This window comes from Neolamprologus multifasciatus, chromosome 7 (genome assembly GCF_963576455.1).
Source record: "Neolamprologus multifasciatus chromosome 7, fNeoMul1.2, whole genome shotgun sequence".
NCBI classification, from domain to species: domain Eukaryota; kingdom Metazoa; phylum Chordata; class Actinopteri; order Cichliformes; family Cichlidae; genus Neolamprologus; species Neolamprologus multifasciatus.
In genome coordinates, this window is record NC_140445.1 from 41,307,103 (window position 1) to 41,323,530 (window position 16,428).

Sequence of the window (16,428 nt, forward strand, 5' to 3'; positions counted from 1 at the left end):
TGTGTTGCCATGTGTCTCCACTTTCCCAAATAATCCTCATGTGTATATATACTGTATCAGTTCCCCTTTGTCCTTCGCAGGAATGTCAGTTCACCTCCCTCCATGTGTCTTGTCCTTGTTCCAGGTTTAATGTTCTATATTCTGAAGATTTCGTTTTGCCTAGTTCAGTAAAGTCTGAGTCTCCTTTTGCCTTTTTTGGGGTCTAGTTTGGTTTTTCACCCAGCCTAAATAAACGGCTGGCTTTTTGTTAAGTCCAATCTTGTCTCTACACGTCCGCATTTGATTCCTCTCTCCAACACAATCTGCGCATGACCAGTGTTGGGACTAACGCGTTATTAAGTAACGCGTTACAGTAACTACGTTATTATTGTGGTAACGAGCACGGTAACTAGTTATTATGCCAAAATCAGGAACGCGTTAGTCGTTACTGGGATTTAGATACGGTCGTTACTCGTTACTTCGTGTGGTGGCTATCGCGGAGCTTCCACAGATTCTGAAACATTAGCAAGTGGTGGAGGCAGCAGGTGGATGAGGGAAAGTGGACGCAGAAGGAAAAGAGACCCGAGGCGGCCGCCGGTCCAAGTGTGAACTGAACTTCAGGTAAGAAGTTATGACCTGCAGTCTATCTGGGTCAGATATAAACCAAGTTTAGGTGGAGTTTATTTTCGTTATTCTGACTTTTTCCGTACTGCGTACTAGCTAGCATGACGGAGTTTCTATACAGCTGGGTGGGTGCTATGAAGTTAATGTTGAACTTTATTTTGTTCATAAGTTATTAGAGTTGCCAACTGTCCCGTCTGGTATTCAGATAAAATATTACGCGTTTCTTATTGAGGTGAAAAGGAACCGTTTGTCCCGTAATTCAGCTACAATGAAAAAGATACAAAGCTGGAGTTATTCTGTGTCTTTGCTGCACAGCTGCCTCTTCTTCTTTCATTCTCTCCCCTCTCTCTCCTGTTTCTACTTCAATCGTGAAAACTGATCAATGATCAGCTGATCGGCTCTCTTGTTTGTTTATCGCCCACTTTGCGCCAGAAAGAGGAAACCAGCCAATGTCGCGTTAAACAACAGCAGCACGTTTAAGGTTGATCAGCTGTTGTTAGAATTTATTTAATATTAATTTCTAGTATCAGCTGATGTTTGTTGGAGCCACAGCTGCAAAAAAGCTGCTGGTCATGATATCGGTTTGGTTATGTGGTGAGAGGGAAACATGAAGATGAAACCAGGAGATGTCCTTACTGAATCATCAGAGCTGAACAGGTGATGGAGAAACAGGTTTACCTTTTAGGTGACATGAATGAGTTGAAGGGAAGTTATGAACTGTTTCTGAGAGACAAATAACCCCAGGATCCTTTTTTAGGTAGGTGACAGCTGGTAACTGTGCAGGGGCGGATCTAGCAAAGTTTTGCCAGGGGGGCCAGGTAGGGCATTAACAGGGAGAGGTGGGCACAAAGAAATACTTTTCTTTCTTATTCTCATTTAAAATGTCTAGCTTTTAATAAATAATTATCTGAATTTACAACAAACGATTGATAGATTGATACATATATACCATCAAAACAGTGTACATCACTGTCACAACAGCGTTTGTTTTCATTCAAAGGCTTTATGATTTTTCCTATAATGGTGGGCCGGTCTCTAGTCAAAACGCCCGGGATGATTTTTTGTCCCAGTCCAGCCCTGTAAGCAGCTCATCTGCAGTCTGGTGTTACCTACATCTTCCTATTCAGAAGGCAGAATTTCCGAGTTCTGAGTACAATCAAAGCACCACGACTGCAGTTTTTGTGTTGGATGTAAAAGGCGCACAAGACGCTGTGACGTAGGCTAGAATCATGGCAGCAGTCAATGACGGTCCAGGCGTGGGATTTCTCTCGTGGAAATATGCACATTATCTTTTCCTTTCTATTGGTAGGTGGCACAGTGCACTTGTGGCAAGTAAGCAAGCTAGAAGACTGGCAAAGTTATGGAAGCAACACATTAACAAGAGAATTCTGAGTAAAACCAAAGTTACTTTCCCTAGTAACTAGTTACTTTGAAAGTAACGAGTAACTTGAAGTAACTGAGTTACTTTTGATAGAAGTAACTAGTAATGTAACTAAGTTACTATTTTAAAGTAACTTACCCAACACTGCGCATGACACATGAGACAGATCATGACACATGCATACAAACTTAATTATAATCTTAACTCTAAGCCATTGTCCATTGACAACGTATCCAAGTGTACAGACACACACACACACACACACACACACACACACACACACACACACACACACACACACACACACTGTTACGGTTCAACGTGGGGGACTCAAGCTCAGGACTCCAGAATCAGTTGAACACAAGAATTTATTTACAGAGTTTACCAGGTGTATATACAGGAAGTGCAGGGCAGTGCTATATACAACAATGTGGGGGACGGGGCTCCAGGGAAATCCAAAGGGGGGAATTACTCGTTCTCCAACTCTCCACACTCACGACCGCAGTTCCTTTCTCCACACTTGACACAAAGATTCACACAGGGAAGGTTATCCAGGAGGTCTGTAGGCGAGGAAACGAGAATGAGTTACAATGTTCACAATAGACACAATAGCTTGACTCTCACTGACGCGTGGTAGACAACTATCCAGCGAAAACCAGCAGACTCCTCCTGGCTTAAATGCCGATCGCCTTGATGGGCATCAGGTGTGTTCCCCTTCAGTGGGCGTGGGCCGCCCACTCGCAACAGAGAGGAGGAGAGAGAGAGCAAGAGAGAGAGAAAAAGGTGGAAATGGCCGATCAGCGTCTTGCTGATCCCCCAGGCTGTGACACACACATCGTATACAAGTGTACACACACACACACACACACACACACACACACACACACACACACACACACACACACACACACACACACACACACACACACACACACAGAGATTTATGAGTTGTTTTGCTCATTTCAATTTTAAATCAATTTCAATTTATTTAAACAGCGCCACATCACAACAACAGTCACCTTGAGGTGCTTTGTATTGTAAGTTAGACCCTACAATAATACAGAGAGAACCCAACTATCAGACGACCACCTATGAGCAAGCACTTTGGCAACAGTGGGAAGGGAAAACTGCCTTTTAACAGGAAGAAACCTCCAGCAGAACCAGGCTCAGGGAGGGGCGGCCATCTGCTGCGGCCAGTTAGGGGTGAGGGGAGGGAGACAAGACAAAAGGCATGTTGTGGAAGAAAGACAGAGATGAATAATAACTCATAATTAAATCCCCCTTCCCCTTCACTCACTGTATATAAACACACAGTGAGTGAAGGGGTGAGAGAAGGAGAAACACTCAGTGCATCATGGGAAGCCCCCAGAAACCCAAGTATACTGAAGCATAACTAAGAAAGGATTGAAGGTCACCTGATCCTCATGTGTATATAGCCCTAATTATAAGCTTTGTAACAAAGGAATGTCTTCAGCCTAATCTTAAAAGTAGAGAGGGTATCTGTCTCTTGAAACCAATTTTGATTGTTGGGTTCTTTTCTTTATGTATTATTGTATGGTCTACCTTTCAATAAGGAGATAAGGAGACTGTTGTTGTGATTTGGCTTTGTATAAATAAAAATGAATTTAATTGAATTATGTCCAGCTGCGATGAGTCAACTGCATGAAGGATGCACTGGGATCACCCGGTGGCATCTAGAGCCACCCATTTAAGTTCAAGGTAGTCCGTAGGCCAGGGGCACAGATTGCTGTGGCTGTGGAGGTGGGAGGGGTGTGTGTGGAATAGGGAGTAGGGGGTGTAAGGTCAGCTGGATGGCTCTCCAGCTTAAGTGATGGGGGTATGTGGCGGGGTGTGGTCTGCGACTCTGCTTCAGAGAAGGGGTGGTGCAGTGAGTTCAAGGGGGCAGTGACAAGGAGGCTGGCAGGGCAGCTGGCACCAGAGAGAGCAGAGCTAAGCACCAACAAGGTTGTTGGTGTGCTCCACAAGGAATTGTAGACGTTGTAAATAAATTGCCACTGTCCTTGCAATATTGTGTGATCATTTGGTCATACTTGCAAAGTGTAAATATCTACAGATAAGATGGGATACATTGCTGTGTCAGACAGAAAGACAGTTCCAATGATTTAATTAGAGAAATGATCACTAAAATATTAGAAAAATGATGTTGTCCTGATAGCCATTATTTATTTTTTCTCTGAGGCCCTACATTCACCCCTGACTCTGCTCATTTTCTGTCTCCCAGCCCAATTCCGCTATCCTTCTGCCCTTCACACATTCTCTGTATTCTCCTTTCCCACAGCCTTGAGTCTATGTGACCCCTGGTGTGTCTATTGTTCAAAAAGTGGGGCAAGATGGACCAGCCATCTCCTTATTGAACCAGTAGTTGGGAAAATGAGGCCATGCTTAATGCCAGTTATTGTGTGTGTGTGTGTGTGTGTGTGTGTGTGTGTGTGTGTGTGTGTGTGAGAGAGAGAGAGAGAGAGAGAGAGAGACAGGGCGCATGAGCAGGCAATGAACGATATGCTGTTTAATTCTAATCCTATAAGGATATCCTGTCCATTAAAGGATTATTGGTAGGAAACATATGCACTGTTGCATAATCATAACATAACAGTCTGTAATGACATAACTATAGAATAATCACTTGTCTGATAAAATAATATTTTAATAGTGCACTGAAACCAGTGTGAAATGTTCTCCATGTAGTAATGTTCAGTTACTACATGGAGAAAAATATCTAAAAATAACTAAAATAACTAAAAATAACTAAAATAACTAAAGTATCTGTCATCTTGAATAAGACTGGCTTGGGTTGAGAGGAGAAAGACAAAGGCATGCTTTGGAAGAGAGCCAGAGATGAATAAAAACGAATGATTAAATGGAGAGAGGTGTATGAACAGAGAGTGAGTGAAAAGAAGTGAATGAAGAAGAAACTCTACACAGTACATTACGGGAAGCTCCCAGCAGCCTAGACCTATTGCAGCATAACAAAGCGAGAATTCAGGGTCACCTGATTCAGTCCTAACTATATGTTTTGTCAAAAAGGAAAGTTAAGCTGAAGGTGATTCTACAGAAGAAGGGCCTGAAAGCTGAAGCTCTCCCTCCCATTCTACTTCTAAATACTCTGGAAACCACAAGTAAGCCCGCAGTCTGAGAGAGGAGTGCTCTAGTGGGCCGATAAAGTGCTATGAGGTCTTTAAGATAAGATGGGGCCTGATTATTCAAGACTTTGTATATGAGGAGCAGGATTTTAAATTCAAATTCTGGATTTAACTGGGAACCAATGAAGAGCAGCCAAAACAAAAACAGATATGAGTCAACTGTCAAAGGCCATAAGAAGATCAATTTTCTGTTTCTGTACTGTACTCTCCTTTCTAAAAGGAAAAAAGGACGGTTAGCGATAGAGGCCTATATTTAGCGAAAACAGGTGGGTCAAGAGTTGGATTTTTAAATAGAGGCCTAATTGCTGCCACCTTAAACATTTGTGGTATGTATCCCAATAATAGATACATTGATCAGATTGCAGCATTAATCAATCATAGGACTTCTTTGAGCAGTTTTATTGGAATGGCGTCTAAGAGAGACACTGGTGGTTTGGAAGAAGTGATTACTGAAGTTGAAGTAGACATATATGCATATAGAGTGTATATACACATGCAGTGGACCATTTCATACATACTGTAATAGAAGAGTTACAACTCTTTTTAATTTTGAATACTCAATCAGTGTTGCAAGAATAATGTGATAGTAATATCCTTGGATTAGCGTTATAAACAGAAGGCACAAGGATTTTTGCAGGATTATATCCCAAATGAAGTTCATTGACTGTAAAGACAAATATCAAGCAAATCTTTACCAACTTAAAAAGCCTGAAAACAACATCAAGTTAGTGTAAGAAAAATCCTTCAAGTCAGTCAGCCTGTGTACATTTATGCTACACACACACACACATATATATATATATATATATATATATATATATATATATATATATATATATATATATATATATATATATATATATATATATATCGCACACATTGGCTGAGAGAAAACTCATCTGTTACAATGATTATGTCAAGCCAGGGATTGACCCACCAACCTTTTGATTAAGAGAGAACATTTTATACCTCCTGAGCTACAACCACCCTGGTGTGTGCAATGGGTAGGATCATTTATGCACGTGCGGTGGCATACCATCTTTGGAATTTGGATTCATTTCCTGGCTTAGAGCATTTTTTGTTCAACAATAAATTTATGTGAAAGATCCTAAGAAATAAGTCTTCAGTTGTGTGGTATCAGCTATTGGATCCACTAAAGAACTTTTGTCTCAACTATGACTGTACATGTCTGTGTAGGTTCTCAGCCATCCAGGTCATGGTAGTCTAAGAAGCTGGAAAAGAAAGCAACTAGATTTCTTTAAATTTCTTGACGACATTTCGCCTCTCATCCAAGAGACTTCTTCAGTTCTAACACCAAATGGTGGAGAGTCCCAGGCATTTAGCTAGTTATGTGCCTAATCACACGAGTCAAGGTGTGAAAAAAGGTTTGGGTCATTGCCACTTGAGTTTTGCGGTAAAACCAGTGTGAGACTTGAAAAACACTGAACAGAGGGGGATGAAGTTAAGAAGCTTCTTGGATGAAAAGTGAAACGTTTTCAAGAAATTCCCTTAGATTATGACTGTACATGGTACCTGACCTTAAATGCATCTTTTTTAGTAGATTTTCTTTCAAAACTGGCTGAGACTAAAGCTGAATTAAAATCAGATGTCAGTATATGTTATCAATATTATTAGGCATATTAACTTGTTCTGGTGCTCCTAGTGGCCCCAGAACACCACCATCAATTTAGCTTTGAAATGTTCTTTTAAAGACTCTTTTAATATCAAACCAGCTGCTAATAGAAACACCAAGACATGGTGCTACACAAATATATTGGAGGTAGTGGGTAGTGGCTTGCTCCTACTTTGTCTGCATCATGTAGGCATTAGATCCATTTAATAAAACAGGATAACTGACTGTGGGATGTAATGGTGAAATCTTTCCTGTTTTATATCTGAATAGAGATCTGTCCTGTGGTATCTGCCCACCTGTTTTTATGATTATTGCTTTGTCCATTTGATCTTTCTAGGGCTCCTATCCCATTTGAATAACTGTAAATGATTCGCAAATCACTTAAGATGATGATTGGCCATAAAATGAAAAGTGGTCAAAGGTTATTTAGGGTGACTGGTTCAAGGGTTCCAGAGAAGATATTGGTATTTAACAACCTTTGGGGATAACAATCATAATAATATTTATGTAGTGCTAAAAGCATTTGTCAAAGACCTTTTTGATAATCGTTAAAACTTTATCATTTAAAAGCTTTTCTGAATTATTAATCACAGAAATCTATGATAAAGTATAAAAAACAAATCGTGCAACAAAAAAAGGAGGAGTCCACTGTGGGCGTGGTTTGTGGCTCATCTGCAGGGGTGGAGTGGACCAGTAGATTCAGAGGTGAACTGGCTGCTCCAGTTTGCATGCCAAATATCCACGGGTATGATACTGCTGTCCAATGCATCCATTGGATGCATGTGTGATGGATAGAAAGCACAAAAGCATATAAGAAAGTACTTGTGTGAATGAAGAAAATAAGAATCAGACCATCTGCCATCACATTACTCCAGTGTTAGCAGCCTAGTATAGTATAAAGTATACTTTATACTGTGGCACTGTTCAAGTGACCTCAGGCAAACATCAATTGTAACAGTTTTTAACACTAAGCTGAAGACGTGGCTTTTCTGTCTTTTCTGTAAGCTTATGGAAACTGCTGATTTCTCGATTGGTTGCTGTTGGGTTAGTTCATGTAAACATTGTGAATTTATGTAGGAACTTGTGTTCCTAAAATGTTCCTAAAATATTCCTAAAATGTTTTGGGAACCTTTTTATTCTATTTTACTTTAGTGTGAATCACCTCAATTTTATATGTACTATAGAAGTCAAATTTATTGAATCAACACCAGTTCCTTTCATCTCCGGCTACTTGCAAAGGTGAAGCCATTCCTCTGTTTCAGAGACTTTGAGAGAGATATCCATGCCTTCATTTCATCTTGTCTCGACTTTTGGAATAGTAAGTCTGTCATCAGTTAGCCGACTGCTGCTGGTCCAAAACGCTCCAGCACAGTTACTAACTGGCACACACAAACGAAACCACATATCTCCCAAACTAGCATTCTTACACTGGCTGCCAGTGAGTTTTTAAATTCATTTTAAGATTTAATTATCTAATGCTCCTAGCTGTCCCAAGGTCCAGATTAAAGCACTGAGGAGACCAGGCCTTTGCTATGACTGCTTCTAAATTGTGGAACAAATTGCTCCTTCACATGAGGACCTCCCCAACATTGGACACTTTCAAAAGCCATCTGAAAACCCACTTTTATTCTTTGGCTTTTAAATCAGAATGAGTTTGTACTGCTTTTATTTGTCTTATTTCTTACTCAAATCTTCCCATTATTTGCTTCTTTTCCTAAATAATATCAGGTATATTGTCTATATTATTATCTGTTTGGATGATCTTAAATGTACAGCATCTTGGTCAACAGTTGTTGTTTTAAATGTGCCATTTTGTGGCAGACGAATTGTACATAAAAATGTGCATGTTTTTAAAACACATAATGACTTGCTAACATGTGTCATTTCTTACAGGAAGAAAAAAACCTTTGGATGTCAAAGAATCAAAAACTTGGAGAAACCTAGGTTAAAATAATGTAAAAATACCACAACAACTGGTCCCACATAAAAGTAAGTGCAGTTCGCGTTATCATTGCAGAAAGGATCAAATTACAGTCCAGCTGTGGATTTGCAAATTCCTGTTTATTCTGTGATTTTTGAGGCCCCTTTTACTGATATATTCAACAAGGCAGCACAAAACATTTTGCAATCTGTGTGGTATTTCAGCAGGTTGAGCATCTTTTTGGAGGGAAAAGGGAGTGTGAAGGGAGGAGAGAGTAGAGCGAGCATTCAAATAATGTCAGGTGCGAGGGAGCGAAAACAGAGAGAAAGAGAAAACCAACCCAAGCAGCTGGTGTAATTACAGAGCGGCAAACACAGGGAGAATAGAGGGAGAGAAAAAACAAAAAAATGATATAAGATTGAATGCTGGGCTCCACCTCTTGCTGCCTCTGTACAGCCCTCAACACCTGTCTACCAGCTGGACTAACTTCACTGGACCAGTTTGCTTTTTCTCTTTTAGTATTTTTAAACTTTTACATGCATTCTCTTAGAGTCCTGTATTTACAGCTCCAAGACTTATTCCCAACACAACACAGCACATTACCTGGCCTGTAACATTAGCAGACCCTCAAAAGTTTGGAATAAAAACTTTTTTTCCTTTAAAAAAAAAAAAAAAAAATCTACAGCTTCTATAAACTATTACTGTCAGATGAATATGTTTTTATCATGAATATGGTATTTCAGATACCCTTCCGTTCTGGTAGAATATAACAAAGGATTTCCCCCTATTATTTCTTTCTTTCTTTTTTTTTTAAACACATCGTCACTGCGATGTCAAACACAAAGAAAGTTCAATAAACCAGGAATCCAGGATCAATCAGTGACCCCATTCCTGAGTTGCAGTTTCCAGAAGTTCCAGGTGTGACTGAAACATGACCACTGCTCAAATCGGTTCATATGATGAAACATCACTGGCCCTAAGAATACTTAAAGGGAGATTTTTCATAGATTTTCCAGAGAGATAAAATGAGGAAGACTCTTGGTGAAGCAGATATACTGGATTGCAGGTTGACCCAGGGCACTGCTCTGTGTCAGCGGTGGTCTTAAAATGTACTCCCAGTTTCTAGATGATACTTCCTTCAAGCAGTGGTACAGGAAGAAGCTCAGTCAACAGAAGTCAGCATGATATACAGAACAAAGTTCCATCATATCTGCAGCCAACTACATTACAGCATAGCCATCCATCTGAGGGTTCGGTCAGTAATAACCTCATCAGACCTGTGTATGGATGGAGGGATGGATAAGCAGACACAGGTCACATACTGTAGCAGGCATTTTAAAAGAAGCTCTTTAAGGTTCCTGTTTTCTTTTAAAGGTCAGAGATGTTGATTTTTCTAATTCTTTCTGTGAAACGTTTTGGCGTTTTGTTTTTTGTTTTTTTCAAATTTAGAATATATATATATATATATATAATATTATATTCACCTGTAAATTCTGCATGCTAATAATATCTATGTATACTATAATATTACAATAATATAATATGCATTATATTTACCATTTTTCTGTTTAGAAGTAAAACACTTTTCAACTTTCCCTCTGCTACATGTTCAGGTTTCAGATGTGGTCATTATGCTATCAGGGAATATACAAGTATAGGCTAAAATTGTGTTTGCAGTGGATCAAATACTTGTTAAGATTGATTCATTTGACCCCCTTAAAGGTCACTAATAAAGGCTTTGGAGCAGCACTCGTTTTGCTCTGCTGTCCCCACATGGGGGCAGCAGAGCAATTTGTAAAGACGACTAAACGTGATCAATTGTTAATGTTATTAAGGTGTTTATAGGAAACAGAAAAGGTTAATAAAATGAATAAATTGGATATTTGTATTTTTTTCTGTAGTAAGTAATCTCCAGCAAAAGTTTTGAAAAGCGTTTTCTCTCCTTTTAGGTGACTGTTGTTCACAGTCCAACAAAACACATGGACCCTGATGTTCACATATAGCACAAGGTCTACATATTATAGATTATAGATAGATTATTGATAGATGATGGTATGCCGTGGAAATGTCTGATGCAATTGAGAAATGATTTTAGAGATTATATCAAGTTATATGTAACATTTGTTCCTCGCGTGATATAAAATATTTAAATACGTTTAGACAGACAGATCAATGAGCAGAGATAAAAAACATACACAGCTCCAAGGACCGAGTTCATTTACAATGTAACGCATCTATATCTACCAATAGGTGTCGCACTCTCCATACGGGGCCGAACAGCGTTATGAATACGTTTTGTCCTGTGCTACAATCAGCGGCTCGTTGGTCTAGGGGTATGATTCTCGCTTTGGGTGCGAGAGGTCCCGGGTTCAAATCCCGGACGACCCTGTTTTCTTTTTATTTGTACATTTCCTTGTTTCTTCAGAAAGGCAGTGACTGGAAGCAATTACTGCATGATTTTTCTTTTCTAACATCTACATGTTAGAGCAAGTTATACATTTCTTTCCATGTTTTTTTTTAAGCATTGTGACCATATGTGATTTAATGGTTGCCTTGTTATAGCTGAACTCCTCAGCAGCTCAGAGAGACACAGTGTTCTGGTTCCTCTGACTGTATCTACCTCCAAAGAGCTTTAAAGGATATGCAGAGGTAAAAAAAGCCCACATGGGTTTTGCATTTGTTGTACTGTAGTTTCTGTGTGCTTCTGTTTTGTATTTTCCATTAACCAAATCTTAGATGGTTTCCCCTCCCTGATTCTGGTTCTGCCACATTGCCTTCCTGTTGTACAGAAGATCTTGCTTCCCACCTTCTGCATCTGAATGTTGGGATGCTCTCCAAAACTGAAGGGTCTTCACCTTATATAAAGCAACTGCGACTGTTGTAAATTATATAAATAAAATTGAACTGAAGTGAACTGAATAATCTCAGACAACACTTTCCTTAAAATAAAACCTTTATTATATAAAAATGCTTTTGATACAAAAAATGTCACAAGGGTAAATTACGCAAAGCATTCTTAGCAGAGACAACAAGTACAGGGTTTTACTGACACAGTGGTTTGAGGTAGGGCCTATAGCCCTCAACATAAATGTGTTGTGCTGCTAAAAAAGCGCCCAACTTCAGCTACCTAAGCTGGAAATCTATTTTAGCTGTAATGCCACCTGACTGGAGATAATTTAATCAGGCAACAGGAACAAAGCTTACTCCAAGACCATGCAATTCCTGACCTTTACAAAGTGCTGCCAAACTGCACTTCCCTCTAATTCATCTAACACAGGTGAACTTCTTCCAGGCACAAAGGGGCAACAAAGGACACTTTCACCTTGATGACTGCTAAAAGAAGCACTTTTCTGACCCACTATCTGTCTTTGAACTTGAAAATGGTTATTCTCGTGCCAATCTATAGTCTTTATGGTAACAGTGCCAAATATTCCTATAGGGAGTGAATAAAGTTGTGCCCTCTGGATCAGCATGAAATATCGTTGGAGAAAATTCTTTCTTTGAAGCAGGACACAACCAAATTAAAACAGGTCATTCGTAAGTTTAAAAGTGTTCATTCCTTTAGGAGCATGATCACCAGCTGCTACTACGACATCAATTTCTTGTATGTAACGAGCAAAGATTAATGGGTCAGCAAAGTCTCGAGATTTCATCCTCAGTGAACTACTAATAGACAACTTCTTCAAAATCTCTCCAGTAGTTATTATCTTACAAAATGTGGCAAAGCTCAGAGGCCAGAAAGTTTGTCTAACCTGAGGCAACTGCTACCTTTGGTTTAATTTAATCCAATTTAATTACATTTTATTTATACAGTTCCATATTAAAGCAACAGTTGCCTCGAGGTGCTTGGGATTAACTCAGGATGCTTCAAACTGTGTGTGTTAGACTCACAGCATCTAAACTGTCCTTCAAGCTCAGGTTATGCAGTGATGAGTTCATTGTACGAAAACACACAAAAGACTTTGTGGAGAAATCAGGGAAGAGTCATCTGAAGCATGGAGGTTTTCAACCTTTTAACCTCCTTCCAAAAATAACTCCTTCAAGCCAAACATTTCAACTGACACAGAGACATACATAATGATCTACATACAAAGTACAAAGAACAAACATGGCTATAAGAATAATTTGCTATTAACTGTAAAGTAGCTTCACGATCTACTGTCAGTATAAGAGTGGCAATTTTGGCCTTTCTGTGTAATGATAGTAACTGATATCGTATGTACACAATAGCAGCAAACATATTTTTGGTAAACAGGATGATGAGAATACAGAAAAAGTGATGGAAGAGTTTCTTAGTTACACCAAAAAGCATTAATTTCTCATAACTCAATCACTGACTTCATTACACATATTTACAATAGCTTTACATGTTGGCATTCATCTGGTGTTTGCAGGCAGGCGGTGACTTTACTCAATGAAGAGACTGTTAGCAGTGGCTTTGTTGACTGGAGAAGGCTCTACTTCGTTACAAGGCACAGGGTTCAGCTATGGAGGATTCAAAGTTTGAAATGGAGGAACACAATGTGGGAAAAGAAGCAGACTTGACCTCTGTGATCATCCACTCTGTCACTTTTTAGTGTACATATTATAAATCAGTCATCAGATTTTTCCAATTCACCTAGCAAGCCTTCACATACCTGTATGCTCCTGTATATTCATTCATCCTTCATTCACACACTCACTCACTCCACTGTCCTTTGTTTTCTGTCAAGCTGTGGATCACCCACTATGAATAAAGTATGAAAAACATTTCCATTATTTGTTGTTTGTTCTTTTGTTTTGTTCATGTGCTGCTGCTGACACAGATGCTGTGAGGAAGGACAAGACAGATCTGTGAAGATTGGGGGAGATGAGGTGGTGGTCTTTTGGATGCACAGGATCTGTGGTTTTCACACTCAATTGGTGAGGTCACTGCATGCTGAAGAGGAAGTAGCATGAGAAATCAGGATCCTTTTTGGACTGATGGAAACCCAAAACTGGCCCAGCACAGGAAGGTTCCTTCATTCCATGGAATGAAACTTAAAGAGGGAATGCCCTGAGGCATGGCAGGGACAGCCTTGAACCTTCAACCTGTTCCATGCGAGTGAATGTTCAAGCAGGGCATTTGGAAGATTAGACAATGGCCACCCTGAGAACTCCTGGATGACTGGAATGATAAAAGGACCAATAAGGCACTTGAGCCTAATCAGCTGATATGAAGCTCTCGTAGCTAGCTGACTTCATCCCTTTCTTTCTCACAGGCGTCCCAGGCTGTTGGGGGTCATGAAGAGTCAGTGCAGGGAGAGGGAGGAGGGGGACATAGGTGGAAGTAGGAGCGCTCTGTAGAAGGGGATGGAGGGCAGCTTTCCTCAGCTGACATATACTGGGATCGGGGGGTGGGGGGTGGAGGGTATGGGTCAGAGTCTGAATTGAGGTCCATGTAGTACTTGTGTTTGGTGTGGCTGCCATGGCCAGAGCCCTTCCAGCGACCCACTGACAGCCCCAGCCCAGCCGGCGGGTGGTGGGGAGTGTAGTCGCTGTCGCAGACATCGGTACTGCAGGGAGTGGTAGGTGGGACGGTGCCACGGACCGGGTTATAGGGTCTGAAGGAGAGATGACACACACTTAGTTTTAATTGCAGTTTACATACAATTAATCTTTGTTTACATCATAATAACCGAAAAAGATTGCAAAATCAACAGCAGGAGATGTGAACGTCTCCTGCTGAGGAGGAAGTCCAAAGCCCAGTAAAATAATTACAGTGTCATAAAGTTTGCAAGTGTCTGGTAAACACACACATGACAGACACTTGCATCTCTGTCATGTGTTTGCTTGGAGATAGGCAATGATAAGACTGTATGACCTATATGATCTGGTGGTAGATGGACTGTTGGAAGAGTAGAAGATCTCTGTGTTGTAGAGAGAGCGGTCAGTGGCTGGAGAGGGAGGAGGGTTCAGGATCTACAAAACAGAACAAAAATCTGTAAGTAAACTGGAAAGTAAACCATAAACAGCATGTGCACTGTATGTGTGTGTGTGTGTGTGTGTGTACCTGAGGATAGAAGGCTCCCTTTGTAGATGAAGAGCTGCTGGATGAAGCTCCAGTCACATGATTTCTATCATAAAGAGGAGCTCCACTGCTGCTGCTGCCCATCAGACTGACAGAACTCATCATGGACTTCCCACAGGAGATACCTGCACACAATAGTTTACAGGTATTATTAACACCTGTGCTGATAAGTAGCAGTGTAACCATAGCACTGGTGCTGTGTGCTCCAGCTTACCTTGATAGGTACCATGCTGAGAACCACTGGGGGTGATGAAGTTGAGAGGTACATGGGGTGTCCCGCTGATGTACTCATGAGGAAAAGTCCCACTGGGGCCTTTGTATCGTCGACACACCACACGCTGGCAGACAAAATAAGCTCCCCCGATGATGAAGACGAGCAGGATGATGGCAATAATTGGGCCAATAGTGTTGGGCCCAGTGCTAGGGATGCCACTGGAGGGAGGTGACACATGCTCTGAACACGGACAAGAAAAAAAGAATACAGAGTGTAAGACAGGAGGTTTACCAGAGAATATACAGCCATGTTTCTGCAGTTTGAATATCTCAGTGTTTTTACCGCAGGCGAGCTCATCTGATCCATCAGGACAGTCGGAGTAATTGTCACACTGTTGTTTCTTTGTGATACATTGATTGTCACCACAGCGGAACTGGTTGGGAGGGCAGATAGCTGGAGTAGAAGAGGAAACGTAGCAAGATGTTTCAATGGCATTTTTTTGTTTAAAAAAACCAATAAAACCAAAAGCTGTCGCATTTATGTACATTTTATACGCAACAGGAAGAAGAACGATGGAAAATTATATGCCAGTGATTGGAAATGTTCTTTGTTTAGACCGAGCATGGGGGGAACTGTTACTGAAAGCAACACAAATATGAGGTAGACAAGATAGCAGAACACATACGTGGAACCTCTGCAAATATTTCTGTTGCAAACAGGCAAATCCAGCCATAGCAGTGGAGAATCAACAAAAGAAGGGTGACGTTTCAAAAAGTAGGTGGGTTGGTTTTGTGACTAAGGAGATCCAGGGAAGAGGCTCTTTATATATTCTATGAATGATCAGATCAATGAAAATAAACACACTGAGAGCTCCAAGACAGACACGAACAGTGTCGCTGACTTATTGTTTGTATCTATGCAACTGAATTTTTAAGCAGTTTAAAAAACCGCAGACATCTTTAAGCGGCAGTTGTGGGCCTGTATGAAAATGTGAAAAATGGCTGTTTGGTGTGGGCGCTACTCATTTGACCAAACACAACAATGCAGGACTACAAGGAGTCACTTTAGTAAATGGCTGTTTTTTTGGTCAGGCTTCTGTGGCTGTAAATACAATAGTCTTCTATTCTCCCTGTAGTTTAATTTAAACACAATCTGCATTAAGAGGAGCCAATAATGCTCCAAGCAAGCACTTGGCAAGAGTGGTAAGGAAAAACTCTTAACAGGAAGAAACCTCCAGCTCAACCAGGCTCACATAGGGAGAGCCAACTGATGTGAACAGTTGGGGGCGAGGTTAAAGAGAAGACAGCAGAGGGAGGTAAGGTCACAAGATCCAGCCCTAACTATATACTCTATCAAAAAGGACGTTTTTTATAAAACAGTTTTTGAAAGCAGAAACATTTTAGAAAGAAGTGCACTATTTGGTCAGTACAGTCCTATGGGTTCTTTAACATGATAACTATATACAC

The 16,428-nt window shown here is 40.4% G+C and overlaps 1 protein-coding gene, 1 long non-coding RNA gene and 1 other non-coding gene across 3 annotated transcripts in view; 2 read left to right on the top strand and 1 right to left on the bottom strand.

Moving 5' to 3' along the window:
• LOC146514938 (uncharacterized) overlaps positions 1 to 16,428 on the top strand; it is a 170,211-nt gene that overhangs the window by 34,066 nt on the left and 119,717 nt on the right. The gene's annotated exons all lie outside the window — the stretch shown is intronic.
• trnap-ugg (transfer RNA proline (anticodon UGG)) lies at positions 11,016 to 11,087 on the top strand. Its single transcript has one exon. It is a non-coding gene; the product is annotated as a tRNA-Pro (tRNA).
• Positions 11,635 to 16,428, bottom strand: part of lrp5 (low density lipoprotein receptor-related protein 5) — a 48,592-nt gene continuing 43,798 nt past the window's right edge. The window contains exons 25-29 of the mRNA XM_085167204.1: positions 15,305 to 15,415; positions 14,963 to 15,202; positions 14,731 to 14,873; positions 14,542 to 14,639; positions 11,635 to 14,281 (exon numbers count right to left, since the gene is read on the bottom strand). Coding sequence (XP_085023330.1) covers positions 13,960 to 14,281; positions 14,542 to 14,639; positions 14,731 to 14,873; positions 14,963 to 15,202; positions 15,305 to 15,415 — 914 coding nt within the window. The 3' untranslated portion in view covers positions 11,635 to 13,959. The remainder of the gene's footprint in view (positions 14,282 to 14,541; positions 14,640 to 14,730; positions 14,874 to 14,962; positions 15,203 to 15,304; positions 15,416 to 16,428) is intronic.